Consider the following 14,549-nt stretch of genomic DNA (forward strand, 5'->3'; position numbering starts at 1 on the left):
TTATTTTATCTATCTGTAAATTAATGGGAATATTTGAATCCTGTTCGTGACTGTTGAGGACTGAAGAAGGAACTGATGTAGGAGCTCCTGGAACATATTCAAGAGCTTGAATCTCTGGAGATAACATGAGCCCAGCTTCATTCTGGCATAACCCCGTTCTGAATGATGGCAGTGGTCTTGTTTGGGGAAGTACGAATTAGCTGGTATGACATTGTTAAAATTCACCCTTCACATTCTGTGCAAGAAGCCTGATGCTTGCTATTAGATGTATGAGTTTCTGTATTAATGAAAAGGGAGTTGGAGAATCTCCACAGTTAAGAAGAATTAATGAGTGAGTTCAGGAAGCTGTTTGAACATACTCGTTAATGTAGGTCCAGGAGATCTCTACCCACCTGAAGAAGGCCAATTACCATTCCATGAATTCTGGCTGCTAGTAAGGCTTGTCAACAGCATCTCATCAGTTTGGTTGTGTTAAGCTGTGCATGTCAAATTCCTCACAATGGACGAGGGAGAGCTAAAAACCTTTGAGACTGATGGAGATCCTTATGATTGCAGCAGTATTTGGTATTTAGAGAAATGTTTGTCCATTTGACAGACTTACCAATACGTGACTCTCAATAATGTTACTGTCACATTTTAGAAGGAGCTCGTATCCGTGATTTAAACATTTTTTTTTCTTATTTTTATTCCCCTGGAACAATGTGGGAGGTCAGTTAACTCTGTTGAGAAAAGGTAATGGATATAATATTCTGAAGGTATACTATACCCTGAGCATCATACAGACATTTTGTGAATAATAAAAGTAGCCTTGCATGATGGAATTTATGTGAATATCACTGGAGAAGTGGAACATCAGGAATGTTTTAGGGTTCTCCAGCTGAATCTGGAGTTGCATGATCTACTGCTCTGGATACAGTTGAGATTATCAAGATTGTTATTGCTTTCAATAATTTATCCTTTTTCTTTTGTTCCAAAATGGAGGTTTATTGCCAGTCAAATCTGGTTTTATCCACTAGAAACTCCTGTCTGTCTTTTGGGGTGATGTCTGTTATTTATCTTAATTTTGTAAGTATAGCATAGAGGAAGAATCAAGTGTTTAACCATGCCCTCTGTCCTGCCAGGTCTTGTGGACTTAAGTGCAGGGAAGGTAACATGCTATGGACAAAAATGAATGAGAATGAGAGAAGGACAGGAGAAATGGCTATTCTGCCAAAGAAGCAGTTCATGCGCTCAAGGTCTGTGTTGTCCTGCTGCAATTAGAACTTTCGATGTCAGTGTGGCACCCTTCTGAAAATAAAGGAAATTTTGGTCTGTTTTCATTTTTGCCATTGAGATGGAGCTAAACGTACCAGCTAAATACATAATAAGAAAACAGAGTAGATTGTAAAAGGCGGGAATGAGAGTACAGACAATACAATCTCTGCTTCACATTGGATTTCTTTAATTCTCTTTTAGATATAACACTTCTTGAATAGTTGTTTAGTTTCTGAGGAGAAGTTTTAACTTTTCTGTGTGTTGTCATTTGCAAAATGAAGTCACTAAGTAACTGTTTAATCGTTAAAGGAAAAGAAACAAGCCCTTCCTAAGTAGTATGCAAAACTGGCAAGGTAGTTGAAAAGCTTGAACACTCCAGAGTACAACTTTCCATTTCCAAGTCCTATGTTTTCTTGAAGACACAGCTGCTTCAGTAAATCTAACTTGCTTCACTGCACCTTTTAACTTGGCCTGGTACCATAGCACCTACTGAATGCATGTCATTGTAACTCATAATTTCTTAATGTTTCCCATTTAGGTGAAGATCATCTAAATAGGCACTGATAGTAGCAAAATACAAATAGCCTTCCTTCTTGCACTAAGGGGTGTGTATTGAGACAAAACATGATTTTTGATATTTCTATTGGTTTGTTGCAAATATTTTGATAGCTAGCCGTTATTTGTATATTTAGCTATCAAAATTTTAAAATGTTGTGTAATATGGAGACGGTGGTGTTCACTTGGTGGATAATGGGAAAACAGGCGAACTGAGTCACAAGTCCTTGGTGACCAACCATGATGGGAAGCTGGGCCAAAAATGTCTTGTAAAACTGTGGCAGATTATAATGCAATTTCTAATTTTTATCAGGGCTGAATAAAGAGCAGCTGTATATGCACAAATTCACATATATACAGTTGCAGTATATACGCACATCTTATTTTGTAACTGCTTTATAAAATTATATAAGTATTTCTGGTCTGTGACCAGCTGTTACAGTGCAGTGGATGCTGGCTTGCTACTTAGGTGTTTTATGGTATTTTGGAACACGAGTGGCGCGATTCACTTAAGAAATCCAACTCCAGGGTGCTTTGGTAGCGATCTTGGTGCTCTGTGGCTTCTCTCTCTCTGTCAGAACACTTGCAGAATGGGGCATGTCCTTCTCCTCCCTTTTTCTGAAGTACAGGTTGGAGGCCTTATGTCTCATCCCACCAGGTGAGATTAGGGATGAGTTACCTCTGGGTATTTATGTGCGGTAATGCCAAGTGATGACAGACAGTCACTCAAGAGGTCCAATTCAATTATGAATTTACTAAAAGCACTTGGTGAAATACAAATTACGGCGATTAGTGACTTGGCAAAACTATTATTATATCACAAAACTTAACAAGACTTTAGCAGCAGAACTTACCTTTATTACCTTTATATGTTCAAGAAGAAGGAAAAGAGAGAGAGAGAAGGAAAATTAAGATATCAGAGAGAGAGTAAGATATCACTGCTCCACAGGTCGATCGGTCTCGTGATGTCCTCTGGAGGGGGGTGGACGCATTGAAGTTTTCGATACACACCACCACCTCATATAACACGTGAGGTCATTTTATAACCCAGTTCATTTACATGCGAGATAGGGGAGGGCGGTTCGTCTCCTCCCTCTGTTTGCTCTTCACGCTAATTAGGAAGACTCTTCTGGAAATGGGTCTGGGGTCTTCAAACTAGGGGAAAGTTCACAGTACTGACCAGAAGAGAGTTGTTTTGCCTGTCAGGGGTAGCTGTTGGTTCGTGGTTTCTTCTGGCAATTTGTTATCTGCCACGTGGCTCATCTCTATCATCCCAGTTATTAGGCCACGAGGCCTTCACAGCAGCACTGTTAATTGTCTTTATCTTAAAAATTTATGCTTCGTTTCACAAAACCTTGGGAAAGAAAAGACAAGGTGTCTGCCCCCACAGCCATCTCTCTTTTCTGCCCAAAGTATGAAAAACTAGGTGATTAAGGCATAACATCATCCTTTGTTTTAATTGGGATGGGGGGAGTGCTTCAAGGTTGTCACACCTTAGTTCAAAGGAGGGTCTAAGCATATTGAAAATGCCCATCTCATCTGAAGAATCTTGACCTGAATTGTAGTTTAATGGTAATTTTTGTGGTGATCAAGGAAATGTTTTTTGGGGGGAGCGAGTTTTTGTGAATTTAGGCCTATATAATATTTATTTCATGTTAAAATCAGGTGTAATCTATAGTTCTTGGGAACTGATATTACGAAATTAATCTGTTTCACCCATGACTTCTGAAATTCCATTGAGTGCTCAACCTGAAAGTAAGTGCTAGATACATTTACCATGTTAGATACACAGGACCTTTGTTTTATAACCAACCACAAACACTTTATAATTGTAGGTAAAGAATCCTGCCTGGCACAGCCAAGGCAGTGTAAAGGGAATGTGTTTTCACTTTTTCTATTAGTTGTTTGGAAGGATTTAGACATTTAAGATTTTTTTTTTTTAGGACACTGGAAAAAAAGAATTAAGCAACTGACTAAATGTTGTCTTTAAAAAGGCTACTTTATAGTATAATTCGTTTTAGAACATTTGGATCATGGATTGTATTTTTCTTCTATTGTTTTTGGTAATATGAATATTAGATATGCCAGTAATAATGTGTCACGTAAATTTTAATGCAAATAATAAAGCAAAATAAGTCTTTTTGAAGTTTACATTTTGTGTAAGAAGCCATGCCAAGTGGATTTACATCCAACCATGCACTATCATGTTAAAGACTAATATATCACACAACTTACCTATCAACTTCTTGGAACTGACATCTGTCAACGCCAACATCGTTGGGCTTTTCCAGGGAGCAGACAACTCACCTGCTGTGTGGTCCTCCCCAGTGATTAAACTCAAATATCTCAGGGCTGAGTCCTGATTTCCCTGAGACTGCCAAAACCCTATTTTTAAAGTAAGGGATGCAAACATCTCTCTAGTAAGAACTTGGAGTGACAACTCATTTCATCACACCACTGAGTATCTGTTGGATAGTGTTTTGATGCTGCTGCTCTTGATGCCTTGCAGCAAGTTACAGGCTTTCAGCTATTTTTCAAGAGGAGCAAGAGCGTGAAGAACAGCAATCCTTCTTTGCACCACCAACTTTCCCATATGCTAAATACTATGGAATAGATTTGAAAACAGAGCTGATAAGCACTGTCTTTACAAAACTTAGAGCAATAGCTCTGATCAGGAGTTCAGCTGTCCCCTTCATCTGGGAAAGCCCTGAACTTGGTTTGATCATCTGACTGCATGAATTTTGTCTCATCCATGATGGCACGGTTTTAGTGGCCTTTTGCTTTGGGATGGGTTCACTCTGTAGCAGATGTCCTCTTCTATTTTATTCAGAGTTGAAGGCTGTTCTGCATCTCTTTCTACAAAGACAACATAGTTGAGTTGCTGCTCACTGTAGAGCAACCAAAATCGTATGGAGAACCCAACTTGAGCATGCAGCTTAGTGAATCGCTGGCGTCTACATGCAAGTGGTTCTGTAAACCAGTACAGATGCTGTGGACCTTGGCATGTGTCACTTGTGTGTGTGGACAGCACCTAACGCATTGCAAGCTGGGTGGCTCCACAATTTACACATTTTATCTGTGGGAACAGGGCTTAAGTATTTGTACTGATCATAAAGTGGTTTACCCAAAGCAAGTTGTCTCCCAGTATAGCCACTGCTGGTTTCTGACTGGGACCCTCCGTCTTCCCGAGGAACACTAGTTAACCCAATCTGAGGTGCTAAAACTGTCTCCTCAGCTTTGAGAGATCCATAATAGCTGATGGGTTTTCTGCGTGGGATGCTCAAGTTGGTGCCCTGACGGTGAACCCTTTCTCTTCCACAGGTGTTTCTTCCTGTGAAGCACAGTTTCTCTTTTCTTTCCTGTTCTCTCTGCTTTATCTAATTCTTGTCTGCTGCTGTGTGACACCAGTAGATGTCCTAGGTCTTTGTTTCATTTTTCCTGACAAAGCTGGCTGTCTTGCTTCCAAGCCTCTTGAGTTCAGAGGCCTGAAGTTTGTACTTGTATTCCATAGGGAGGTTGACAGACTTAACCTACCTGTCTTCTTATATTTTCTCTGTGGTTATTAATCAGGGGAAATAAGAGACCACTTACAGCTTTGAAGTGTGCTACATTTCTGAGGGCAAAACCAATAATTTTAATGGGCAGATTATATAGCTGCATTTTCAAAACTAAGTCAGAACTTGTAAATTGAACAAAGGTAATTTCTCCACAGCATCACACAGTCTTCTGAATGAGCATGTATTTGAACAGAGCAATATCTGTCCTTTTAAAAGCATAGGCATACTACATTTCTTTTTTTTTTTTCCCCTTCCTCAACTCTGTCAGCTCTTTCCAGTAATATTTAATATTGCATCAGTCACTTCGTATCCATCGCTCCACAGTTGACTGCATATGCAGTTTACTGTCTGCATTGCTGCAAGCATGCAGATATATTTCTCTTAAGTACCAAAGAAGAACATTTTGAAAGTGCGAGTTATTTTTTCTTTAGTAGCAATATAAATATTTTAAACTCAATGTTTCATGGGCTATGTTTGCTTCAGTTTTTTCTAGCTAGGAAATTAAATGCTTTGACTTACGGCAATTTAAGTGCTGAAGCCGTTGACTTATTTCTGGACCCAGTCTAAACACCAGGTAGCTAGTTGGCAGATTTGTTTCAGAAATAGTAAGTACTTGTGCTTTAAACAGTAAGTACATGAGTTGGTTAAAGACTTGAAGATGGCTGATGCTACACAACAGTAGTTTTCTCTCATTCTCTTAGCTTTGCTCTGTAAAGAGAATTATTTGTGCACTGTCATCTTAGCTCTTGGTTCACTAAGTCAACAATGGAATATCTCAGTAGAAAGAAAACGAAATATGAGGAGGAAAGGTGGAAGCTTAAAAGTCTGTAATGGTTTTTAAGGTCTCTCTCTTATTTAGATGTCTTCTCTAGTCCGCCATTTTATGTCCTCCAGTCATATAAAAACAGACTTAAAAAAAGAAGGCAGCTGTATTTGACCTCAATATTTTGCAAAACCTTATCTATATAGTAAAGATACCAACACCCTCTGTGTTAATGCTTCTGTATTTGTTAGGAATGTAATATGTACGTAGTTAAGAAGTTTGAAGAATGTTTCTGGTTGATAACTATAAAAGAAGACCTAATCTGAAGAAATGTTTGTTTGTTTTTTACAGAATGCTGAAGTCAAGGTGGAGGAAGCAGCTAAAGAGAGTCCAAAAGCAGCCAGACTAACACAGCAGTCTTCAGAGGATAATGAAGTATTTGGTGAGTTACTCAGACAACTGTAAAATGTTATTTGATCTGTTAGTTCAGAAAAGATAATTCCTATAAAGTCCTTGTGATCTACTTAGTGTTGGTGTATGGCATCTAGGAGTGGGCCATACAGTTCCACGGAGACCTGGAAAGGTGGAGGAAAGAACCAAGAAGAAAACAGAGGGATCAAAGGTCTAAAATAAATAATCTCTGAAGAAAGATTTGCTGTTGGCTACCACAGAGAAGAAAGATTGAATTCAGTTCTTCAACAAAATTAAAGGTGTATGCAGTAAGAGGGGAAATAAACTTTTCTCTGTCTATGATGGATAGGACAAGCAATGAATTCTTTAATTGCAGAAAGAAAGATTTTTAATAAATATTGGGAAGGAAAATCCTAAAACGAATACTAAAACATTGGGATGCATCATCTGGAAAGTGTGGGGATTCACCACTGCGGACCTTTAAAAACGGGTTAAACAAGTAACTCTCTAATCTGATGTAATGCACTTCATCTTGTGTCAGAAGGATAGACTAGATAACCTTTCAGGATGCTTGGGAGCCTAGATTTTTAAATGAGCTCTTCTTGATAGTCTCCTGTGAATTTGCTCACCCGCTCTGCCCCCCATAGGTTTTGCTGGTAGTTCTGTTTTTTGGTCTGAAAGCTCTATTTGGCCTTTTCTTCTGTATTAGAATTTGGAAAAGAGACAGTGAAACCTTATTATTTTAACTTTATGTTGATTTTATGCTAGTGGAACTCCCAATAAAAGGGCAGTATTCTAACATTAATGCAGGAGAGGTGAGGACAAGGCCGAAAGTTTATCAGTTGATGTAGTATTTAGCTCCATTATCTTTTGGAGTAGAAACTCAAGATCTGCAGGTGTCATGTGGATTTTATTAAGGCTGACTAGCTTGAAAACTTTTAGATGAGTCAACTGTTTATGAATACAGTAAGGAATTCTTTTCTTTCAAGGTGCAAAAGTAATGGAGCATGAATAATTAAATCTCTCTTACTATATTTGGAAACAATGCTTGTGGCCATTTAAACTGGTTTTGTTTAAAATCGGCTTTCCTCTATGAGGTAATGTAGTGTGATTGGCACATGAGCCTGAATTCCTGGTATGAATATTTCCATGACTGATCATATAACACCAGTGTCTGAAGAATCCACGAGTGGACTTAAGAACTAGGTTTCAACTTTGTTAATTCAGTGATGAGGCTACTGCCTCACTTCCTCTACCTCTGCTGCACCAGTTATTTGCAGTAGATCCAGCATTACTAGTTATAGAGCCCCATGGCACTGTGTAATGTGCATCCCAAACTGTGTCCTTTCTCAGTTCAGATCTCTGGTTTTCTTTCTGTGAGAAGGACAGAGACAGCAAAGCAAGGAGACCTTTCTGCCAGTAAAATCTCAGGCTTTAAAACCTTCTCTGTATTCCTGATAGCCCCATGTACCAGTGAACTAAACCAGTGGTTGGCCAAGCCTGGTGTCTGTGTGGGGACTGTGAACTTAAAAATGAGAATTAAAAACCATGAATTTCACTGTTCATAAGCTTAAACTCATCATCTAGTGATTCATACCCTCACTACAAACTCTTTTATAAATTTAAGAAGGTCAACATGCAGTGTACTACATGTTCTTTAAAGCTAATCATTTACTAACAAATCGCGAAATATTTCCACGTTCCAAATCTGTGAACTGAACTGCATATCTAAGCTAAGCCAGTGATCAACCTTTAATAACTTGGCACCACAAGGAGGAACATTTTTTCCAATTCCAAAACCAGTCAAACGGTAGCATCTTATATCAACCCTTTTACCACTTCACAAATGTTTGTTGTTACGATTAGATCAAAGTGGCAAAAAAGGACAGGAAATATGGTGCAAATAGACTCTGTCATCTTCCTTTTCACCCTGGTCAAGTGAGGAAATCAAAGCAGACTGAAGGTGCAAAGGAAACCACTTCAGCGTGAGATGCCCCAAGAGTCAGGGAGGAAATTTTGGCAGATATAAGTTTTGTATGTCTGAGAACAACACTGTTGTGTATACCTGCCTTTCCCTGCACTTCTGGGCAATTTCTTAAGATGTTCAGATCAGTCTCATAAGGGATAAATGATAAGCTTCAAACAGTTTTCCCTAGGTGAGTTATTTTTTTTTGTCCTGTAACTTAAATGGTTATGTTACAGACCCTGCTCATTTATTCTGCCTCTGGCTTGCTCTATTTCAAGCTGTCCTTCATTTCTTTCTTCTTTTTCTCCCCAGCGATGTTGATTAGAGCAAGCATCAAGTATGCACCAGGAACTGGTTAATTTACAGCTTCAGCTTTGACTAGAATCCCTCTTCAGAAGAATTTTAAAGAGCCTCCAGTCTCTTTGAGTGGGTGCAGTGCAGCCTTCCTTTTTCACATAGATCATTGTCCTTTGTGCCTTACTTACTTATTTTTCACGAAGATCACTCTCCCCAGCTTTCTCTGGACAATGCCACCCCCTACAGCAAGGTCAGCACAGGCAGCAGGGAAGTCAATTCCTGCCTTAGGCAACCCGTGAGCCCCGTTCAGAAAAGGGGGCAGCACCCCTTGACTCCTGCTTGCCTTTTCAGCATTGGGGCACAGGTGCAGTGAGTGCTCAGAGGAGTTGGGTCCCCCTGAGAGCCCTGGCTGTCCCTCTTTGCCGAGCCACTCGGTGGCAGCAGCTGCCAGTCCCTGGCAGCCACCAGGGTGTCAGGACTGCCAGGTCAAAGGTTCCTTAGCAAAGGATACCAAAAAAAAAATCTCTTCCTTTGCTCTGTCTCCCCTCCTCTCCAAGGTTAGTATTGTCTTGGGCTTAGACCAAGTGACAGTATGATTCATCAGGAGCGGGGAACCTTCTGTACTGTGGACAGCGTGGAATAGGCACAATTACTAGAGGTCGTTATCCGGAAGATATCTGAGGGAGCTGTGCTGTTTGAATACAGCAATATTTCTTTTGGAAGTACTTGCTTCCAGAGTAAGTGTGCCTTCTGCAGTCCCTATCAGCTGGGTACAGTTTTGGAGGCAAGTACCGTGCTGTATCTCTTTCAAGTCTGCTAAACCCAATAGCACTCTTAGTAAGTACAAGTAAAGATTGATCCACTGCTGTGGAGGACCACTTGTGGGTGAACATGAGTGTCTTAGTGTTTTTCTTCCTCTTCATGTGAGTTGAATTTGGGAATTACCACTCTGGAGTATTTTTTTTCATTCCTCTTTAATTTAATTTTATTTTATTTTTTTAATACTGAAATGTTCTTATCAACAATAGAGCTGCATTGTACCAGCTGCTTTATGAAACAAGCAAGTCAGGTACGTCGTGTGTTTGAGAGCTCATTCTCAAAGGTGATGAACTTTTTATACAAGAGGGTAGTGTGGAGAAGCGGACCAGAAGGGTACGGATATGGGACAGAAAAGAAATCTAGCCTGTACAGTAATGGTATTTGTAACTCTGAAACTCTGAATTAACAAGAGTTAGTTTTGTTTGTCCTTTGAAAGGATTTTCTTGTGACATCCAACAGAGTTCTGTTGTCTGATAGATACTGGATATGAATCTGTGCTGTGGAACTAGAATGTCTTGCTTGCTGCAAACTTCTGTTGAACTTGCACGTAGTCAACATGGTCTCTGTTGCAACCAGTATGTAGTCAGAAAGGATTGTGAATGACATCTCAGTCTAAGAGAGAGAAGAAAATTGCAGGGTTGAGTGCTATATGTTTAAATTAATGGATGGGCCCATCAGAGTGAGACCAGAGAAGGGCCACGAAGATAATCAGGGGGCTGGAGCACCTCTGCTATGAAGACAGGCTCAGAGAATTGGGCTTGTTCAGCCTGGAGAAGTCTCCGGGTAGACCTTATAGCAGCCTTCTAGTACTTAAAGGGCGCTGACAACAAAGCTGGAGAGGGAGTTTTTACAAGGGCATGGAGTGATAGGACAAGGGGTAATGGCTTTAAACTGAGAATAGATTTAGATTGGACATAAGGAGGAAATATTTTACAATGTGGGTGGTGAGGCACTAGAACAGGCTGCCCAGAGAAGCTGTCGATGCCCCATCCCTGGAAATGTTCAAGACCAGGTTGTAAAAGGGGCTTTGAGCAACCTGGTCTTGTCCCTGCTCATGGCAGGGGGGTCAGAACTAGATGATCTTTAAGGTCCCTTCCATCCCAAACCATTCTATGATTAGACCTTATTTCTAAATGCAGTTTTCAGAAGTTTATATAGATCCATTGCTGCTATACAACTGTGAGGCAAAACCAAGGGGCCAAACTGTGGGTCATTCTGACTGGGAGGATTGGACCTTCCTTTGGTGCAACCCCTTATTGCATTAATTTGGAGAAAGATAAATCCAGATTTTTATTGATACTTTTTTCCCATAGGGCTGAACTAGCACAAAACTACAAGTAAGGAAAAATTCTCCATAGAAGAACTGTGGCATGTTGACAGCATATTCCCTTTTCTGATAGCAATGAAAAGTCCAAGTGTACTAACTTTTCAATATACAATAAATCTTGATCTTCTAAAACAGGAAAGTTTCCTTTATATTTAGTGAATCAGTTCTTCATGCCTTAGTGCTTTCCAGTGATCTGTGCTATGTGGCTGGAGTTGTACTTGTAGGGTGTTGTGGTTTTTTTTGTTGTTGTTGGGGTTTGGTGAGGAGGGTTTGTGTTTTCTTGTTATAAAAAAGGCAAAATGACACCCCCCCACACCCCCAAGATCAGAATTATATACTTTTTTTTTTTTTTTTTAAAGCAGGAGGTAAGCTCTGTTCTGAGCGTGGCAAAGTGACACTGGACACAGCACCATCCGTCATTCTGCCATTTCTAACCACAGGGCCAGCTACATCCTGAGGTATCTTTTGAATGCAGTGCTCAGAGATATAGCTAGAAACTGTATATTCGGCACAATCCCACAGTGACTCTGACTGACCTTGATTCACTGCTTGTGCTGACGCCTGCTGCTGCGTCCTACGCAGAATGTCCTGTGGATATTTGTATAACCCTACGCAGGTTGAGGAACTTCTGTCTTCGTGAGATTTCCGTCTGTGATGATTTGACAGATATGGTCACACTCACTGTTGGCCTCCCTCAACATGGTAGGACAAGAGTAGCTGCAGAAGATATATGATTGTGTGTGTTATCTGTATGGATTCCACTCCTGAGTTGTATCCATTTTTGCTTTTTGATTCTTGTCAGGAGGTGATGTGGTCATGTCAGGAGCTTGCTAAAAGCTGAGGGTTATTGCAGTTCAGTGACCTTCCTACTGGGAAGCTTCTCTATTTGTAAACACAATCAATTGTGGAACACAAGCTATGACTTTAATGAAAAATAATGGCAAGCTTACACGAAAAAATCAATCTGGCGAGATGGCAAATTGTCCTAAAATAAATGTTATTACCACAGTGCAGTTGTTCCCTCTTGCATGTGAGGTAAATGGGGGACTCGAATCTCCTGTAGTTTTTAATTATAAGCTAAGTAATGATTCTGTTGTTCCAACCATCCATGTATTTCCACTTTCCTTCACCATCTCTTTCCCAAGTTTCTTGCAAGACTTGGCCTGTCTGCTTCCACCCAGAGACCACTGGTTTAGCAAAATTACAGCAGCAAGACTGGATTAACTTTCTGAGATTAAAATAATAAATTTACATTTTAACTAAAAAAAAAAAACCCACTTGGCTTTTTTGTGCAGTTGTTGGATCTCAGAAGTAGGGCTGAAACTCTTGTCTTTCAAGATCTTATGTATCATAAAACACTTTTTGCAAACTATGTGTGGGGAACCTTGATCAGTTTACGAATGGACAAGAGAAGCTGGAGACTAGAGAAGAGCTCTGGTGGAAAGAGACTCGCAGGATTTCAGGGCCAGAGGTGGCCAGCTGGTGGGATTTTTTGTTATTTTAGGGTTTGGAGCTCTTTCTAAAGTATAGATATTTGCATTTCAATGTTAATTCGGTGGCTGGTTTGGTTGTGCCTCCTTTTTATGGATTTTTTTTTTAACAGTAGCATTCAAATGATTATTTCTGGCAGCCATCTGATGCTTTAAACAGTAACAGTAGCTCTTGGACATCTAACTAGTTAATATGCCATTATAATTAATGTACTGCTCTACAGTAGCATCTAAACCTTTAAGATTACTTCTAGAATGACACTGATGTTTGCCACAAAATTAGTGCACTAGAGCTTAAGGGCATTTTAACAAGTCTCATCTGGTATGTTTTTTTGGTTTTTTGTTTTTTTTTTTTTCTTGTCTGTACCACATGCAAGCTGCATGCATACCAGAGGTTTGGGGTTTTCTCCTTCTTTCATAGGGACTGGAGTTGTTACCAGATCTGTTACCGTAGACAGGGACCTGAGCCAGTGATGCCTGCTGTATTTTTAGCAGTGCAAAGCTGGTGGGCTGTGCTGGCTGTAATTAATCAGCACAATAACAGTATAATAAGTGACTTATTCATTATTTTAATACTTGCTGTACAGTGTACAGGATCTGCTGAATATTTTCCCCTTGTTTATTCAGTAAGAGTGAGTCTTTATGCGAGATGGGGAGAAGCACAATAGGCATTTACCCTCCTGTTGTTATCCAGAGTACACATTGTAGCTGATCGTGGAAGTAAAGATGGCTAAGAGCGGTCTAATGTCACATGTTGCTGGGTGGTGATATGAGCCCTTTGGCTCATTAGCTAGCCATGAAAACAAGTTACTCCTTTCCCCAGTGTATTTTGTCGTCTTTGTCCTGTTAGCAGGCTGCAGCCCAAGGGAGTGTTCTGTTTGCAGAGGAGAAACAGAGTCCTTAGTGTTCCCCCTCACTGATCCTTATGTACCATCCAGTTTGGTTAAGGCAGGATTTTATCTGTAAATGATTTAAAAGTGCTTCTGAAAGGTCGTTATTTTGGGGAAAGTAGCTGGGATGTTGTTGCTGTTGTCCCATTTCCAGTTTTGTTGAGGCTGAATAAACACTCAGTTCTGGTTTGAGTGAAATAAGAAGCAGAATAGTCCTCTGTAGGCCAACCACTCTTCCGTCGCGTTAGCTGAAACAGATGTTGTCATTAAAGTTTAATTACGATGTGACTCACTTCTTAATGCAATGGCTAGAAGAGAACCAGAATGTGTTTCTGTACAATCTGTTAGGAGAATACGGAAACATCAACTGAGATTGATAATCTTTTTGTGTCTTAAAGAAAAGAAAAAAAGAAAGCCACCAACTTTGGCTTCTTGCATAATAAGAATTACAGATTTCCATTTTCTAATTTCTGGATCAAATCCATAATACCTGATTTGAGCAAGAATAATGTCCTATTGCAATATTAGTACAAAAACAATGGATTCTGCTCGGGCTTTCAGTGGTCAGTTATCCCAGTTAAAAAGAGACACTTCACTGATTGTCTGGCCCCTATAATCGCCTCTGATTGTGCGCCTGGCTCCATTAGGCTGCCCATAGCACATGTCATAAGACAGATCCTAACTCAGATTTTTTTCTTATCTGAATGCAGAAGACAGAAACCAGGGGAAAAAAGGGATACAGAGGTAATATCTTGCCCTCATAAACATGGGAGGTCAGTATTAAGTCGGTGCTTCCCATCCAGTGTGCTGTCCATTGGGTGAAATTTCAGTTCAATTCCTTGTCAGGATCGGATGAGCCTGAGAAATTTTGGCTTGAACTTCTTAGTGGTACTTCCTGCTCAGATCCCCATTTAAGCCTCGTTCATTGGCAATATTGTAATTAGCTCTGTTGACTTTGGCAAAACTATAAAGGTAGTAAGTTGAGCTTAAAAATCAAATATCCATCAACCTGTCCTTCCAGCACTAAAAGAGCGGGCTGGAGTTATGGAAAGAGCTGTTGGGGGTTTTATGTTCAAGTTGTTGCCCAAAGAGCGTGGAAGGGAGAGAGGTGGTGTAGCTGCATCCTCTGGTCCAGCAGCAGCTCCTCTGGGACAGTGTCAGGCTTGGTACGTGATGGGTGTAGCTCTGGAACGGAGAGCCAAGCAGCAGTAAACCCACCA

The 14,549-nt window shown here is 40.2% G+C and overlaps 1 protein-coding gene across 3 annotated transcripts in view; it reads left to right on the plus strand.

Moving 5' to 3' along the window:
• MBP (myelin basic protein) overlaps positions 1-14,549 on the plus strand; it is a 116,163-nt gene that overhangs the window by 51,288 nt on the left and 50,326 nt on the right. For all 3 annotated transcript variants that reach the window (XM_065628870.1, XM_065628869.1, XM_065628871.1), the window contains exon 3: positions 6,481-6,571. In XM_065628870.1, the coding sequence (XP_065484942.1) occupies positions 6,481-6,571 (91 nt within the window). The remainder of the gene's footprint in view (positions 1-6,480; positions 6,572-14,549) is intronic.

The sequence above is a fragment of the Caloenas nicobarica genome, chromosome 2 (genome assembly GCF_036013445.1).
Source record: "Caloenas nicobarica isolate bCalNic1 chromosome 2, bCalNic1.hap1, whole genome shotgun sequence".
Lineage (NCBI taxonomy): Eukaryota > Metazoa > Chordata > Aves > Columbiformes > Columbidae > Caloenas > Caloenas nicobarica.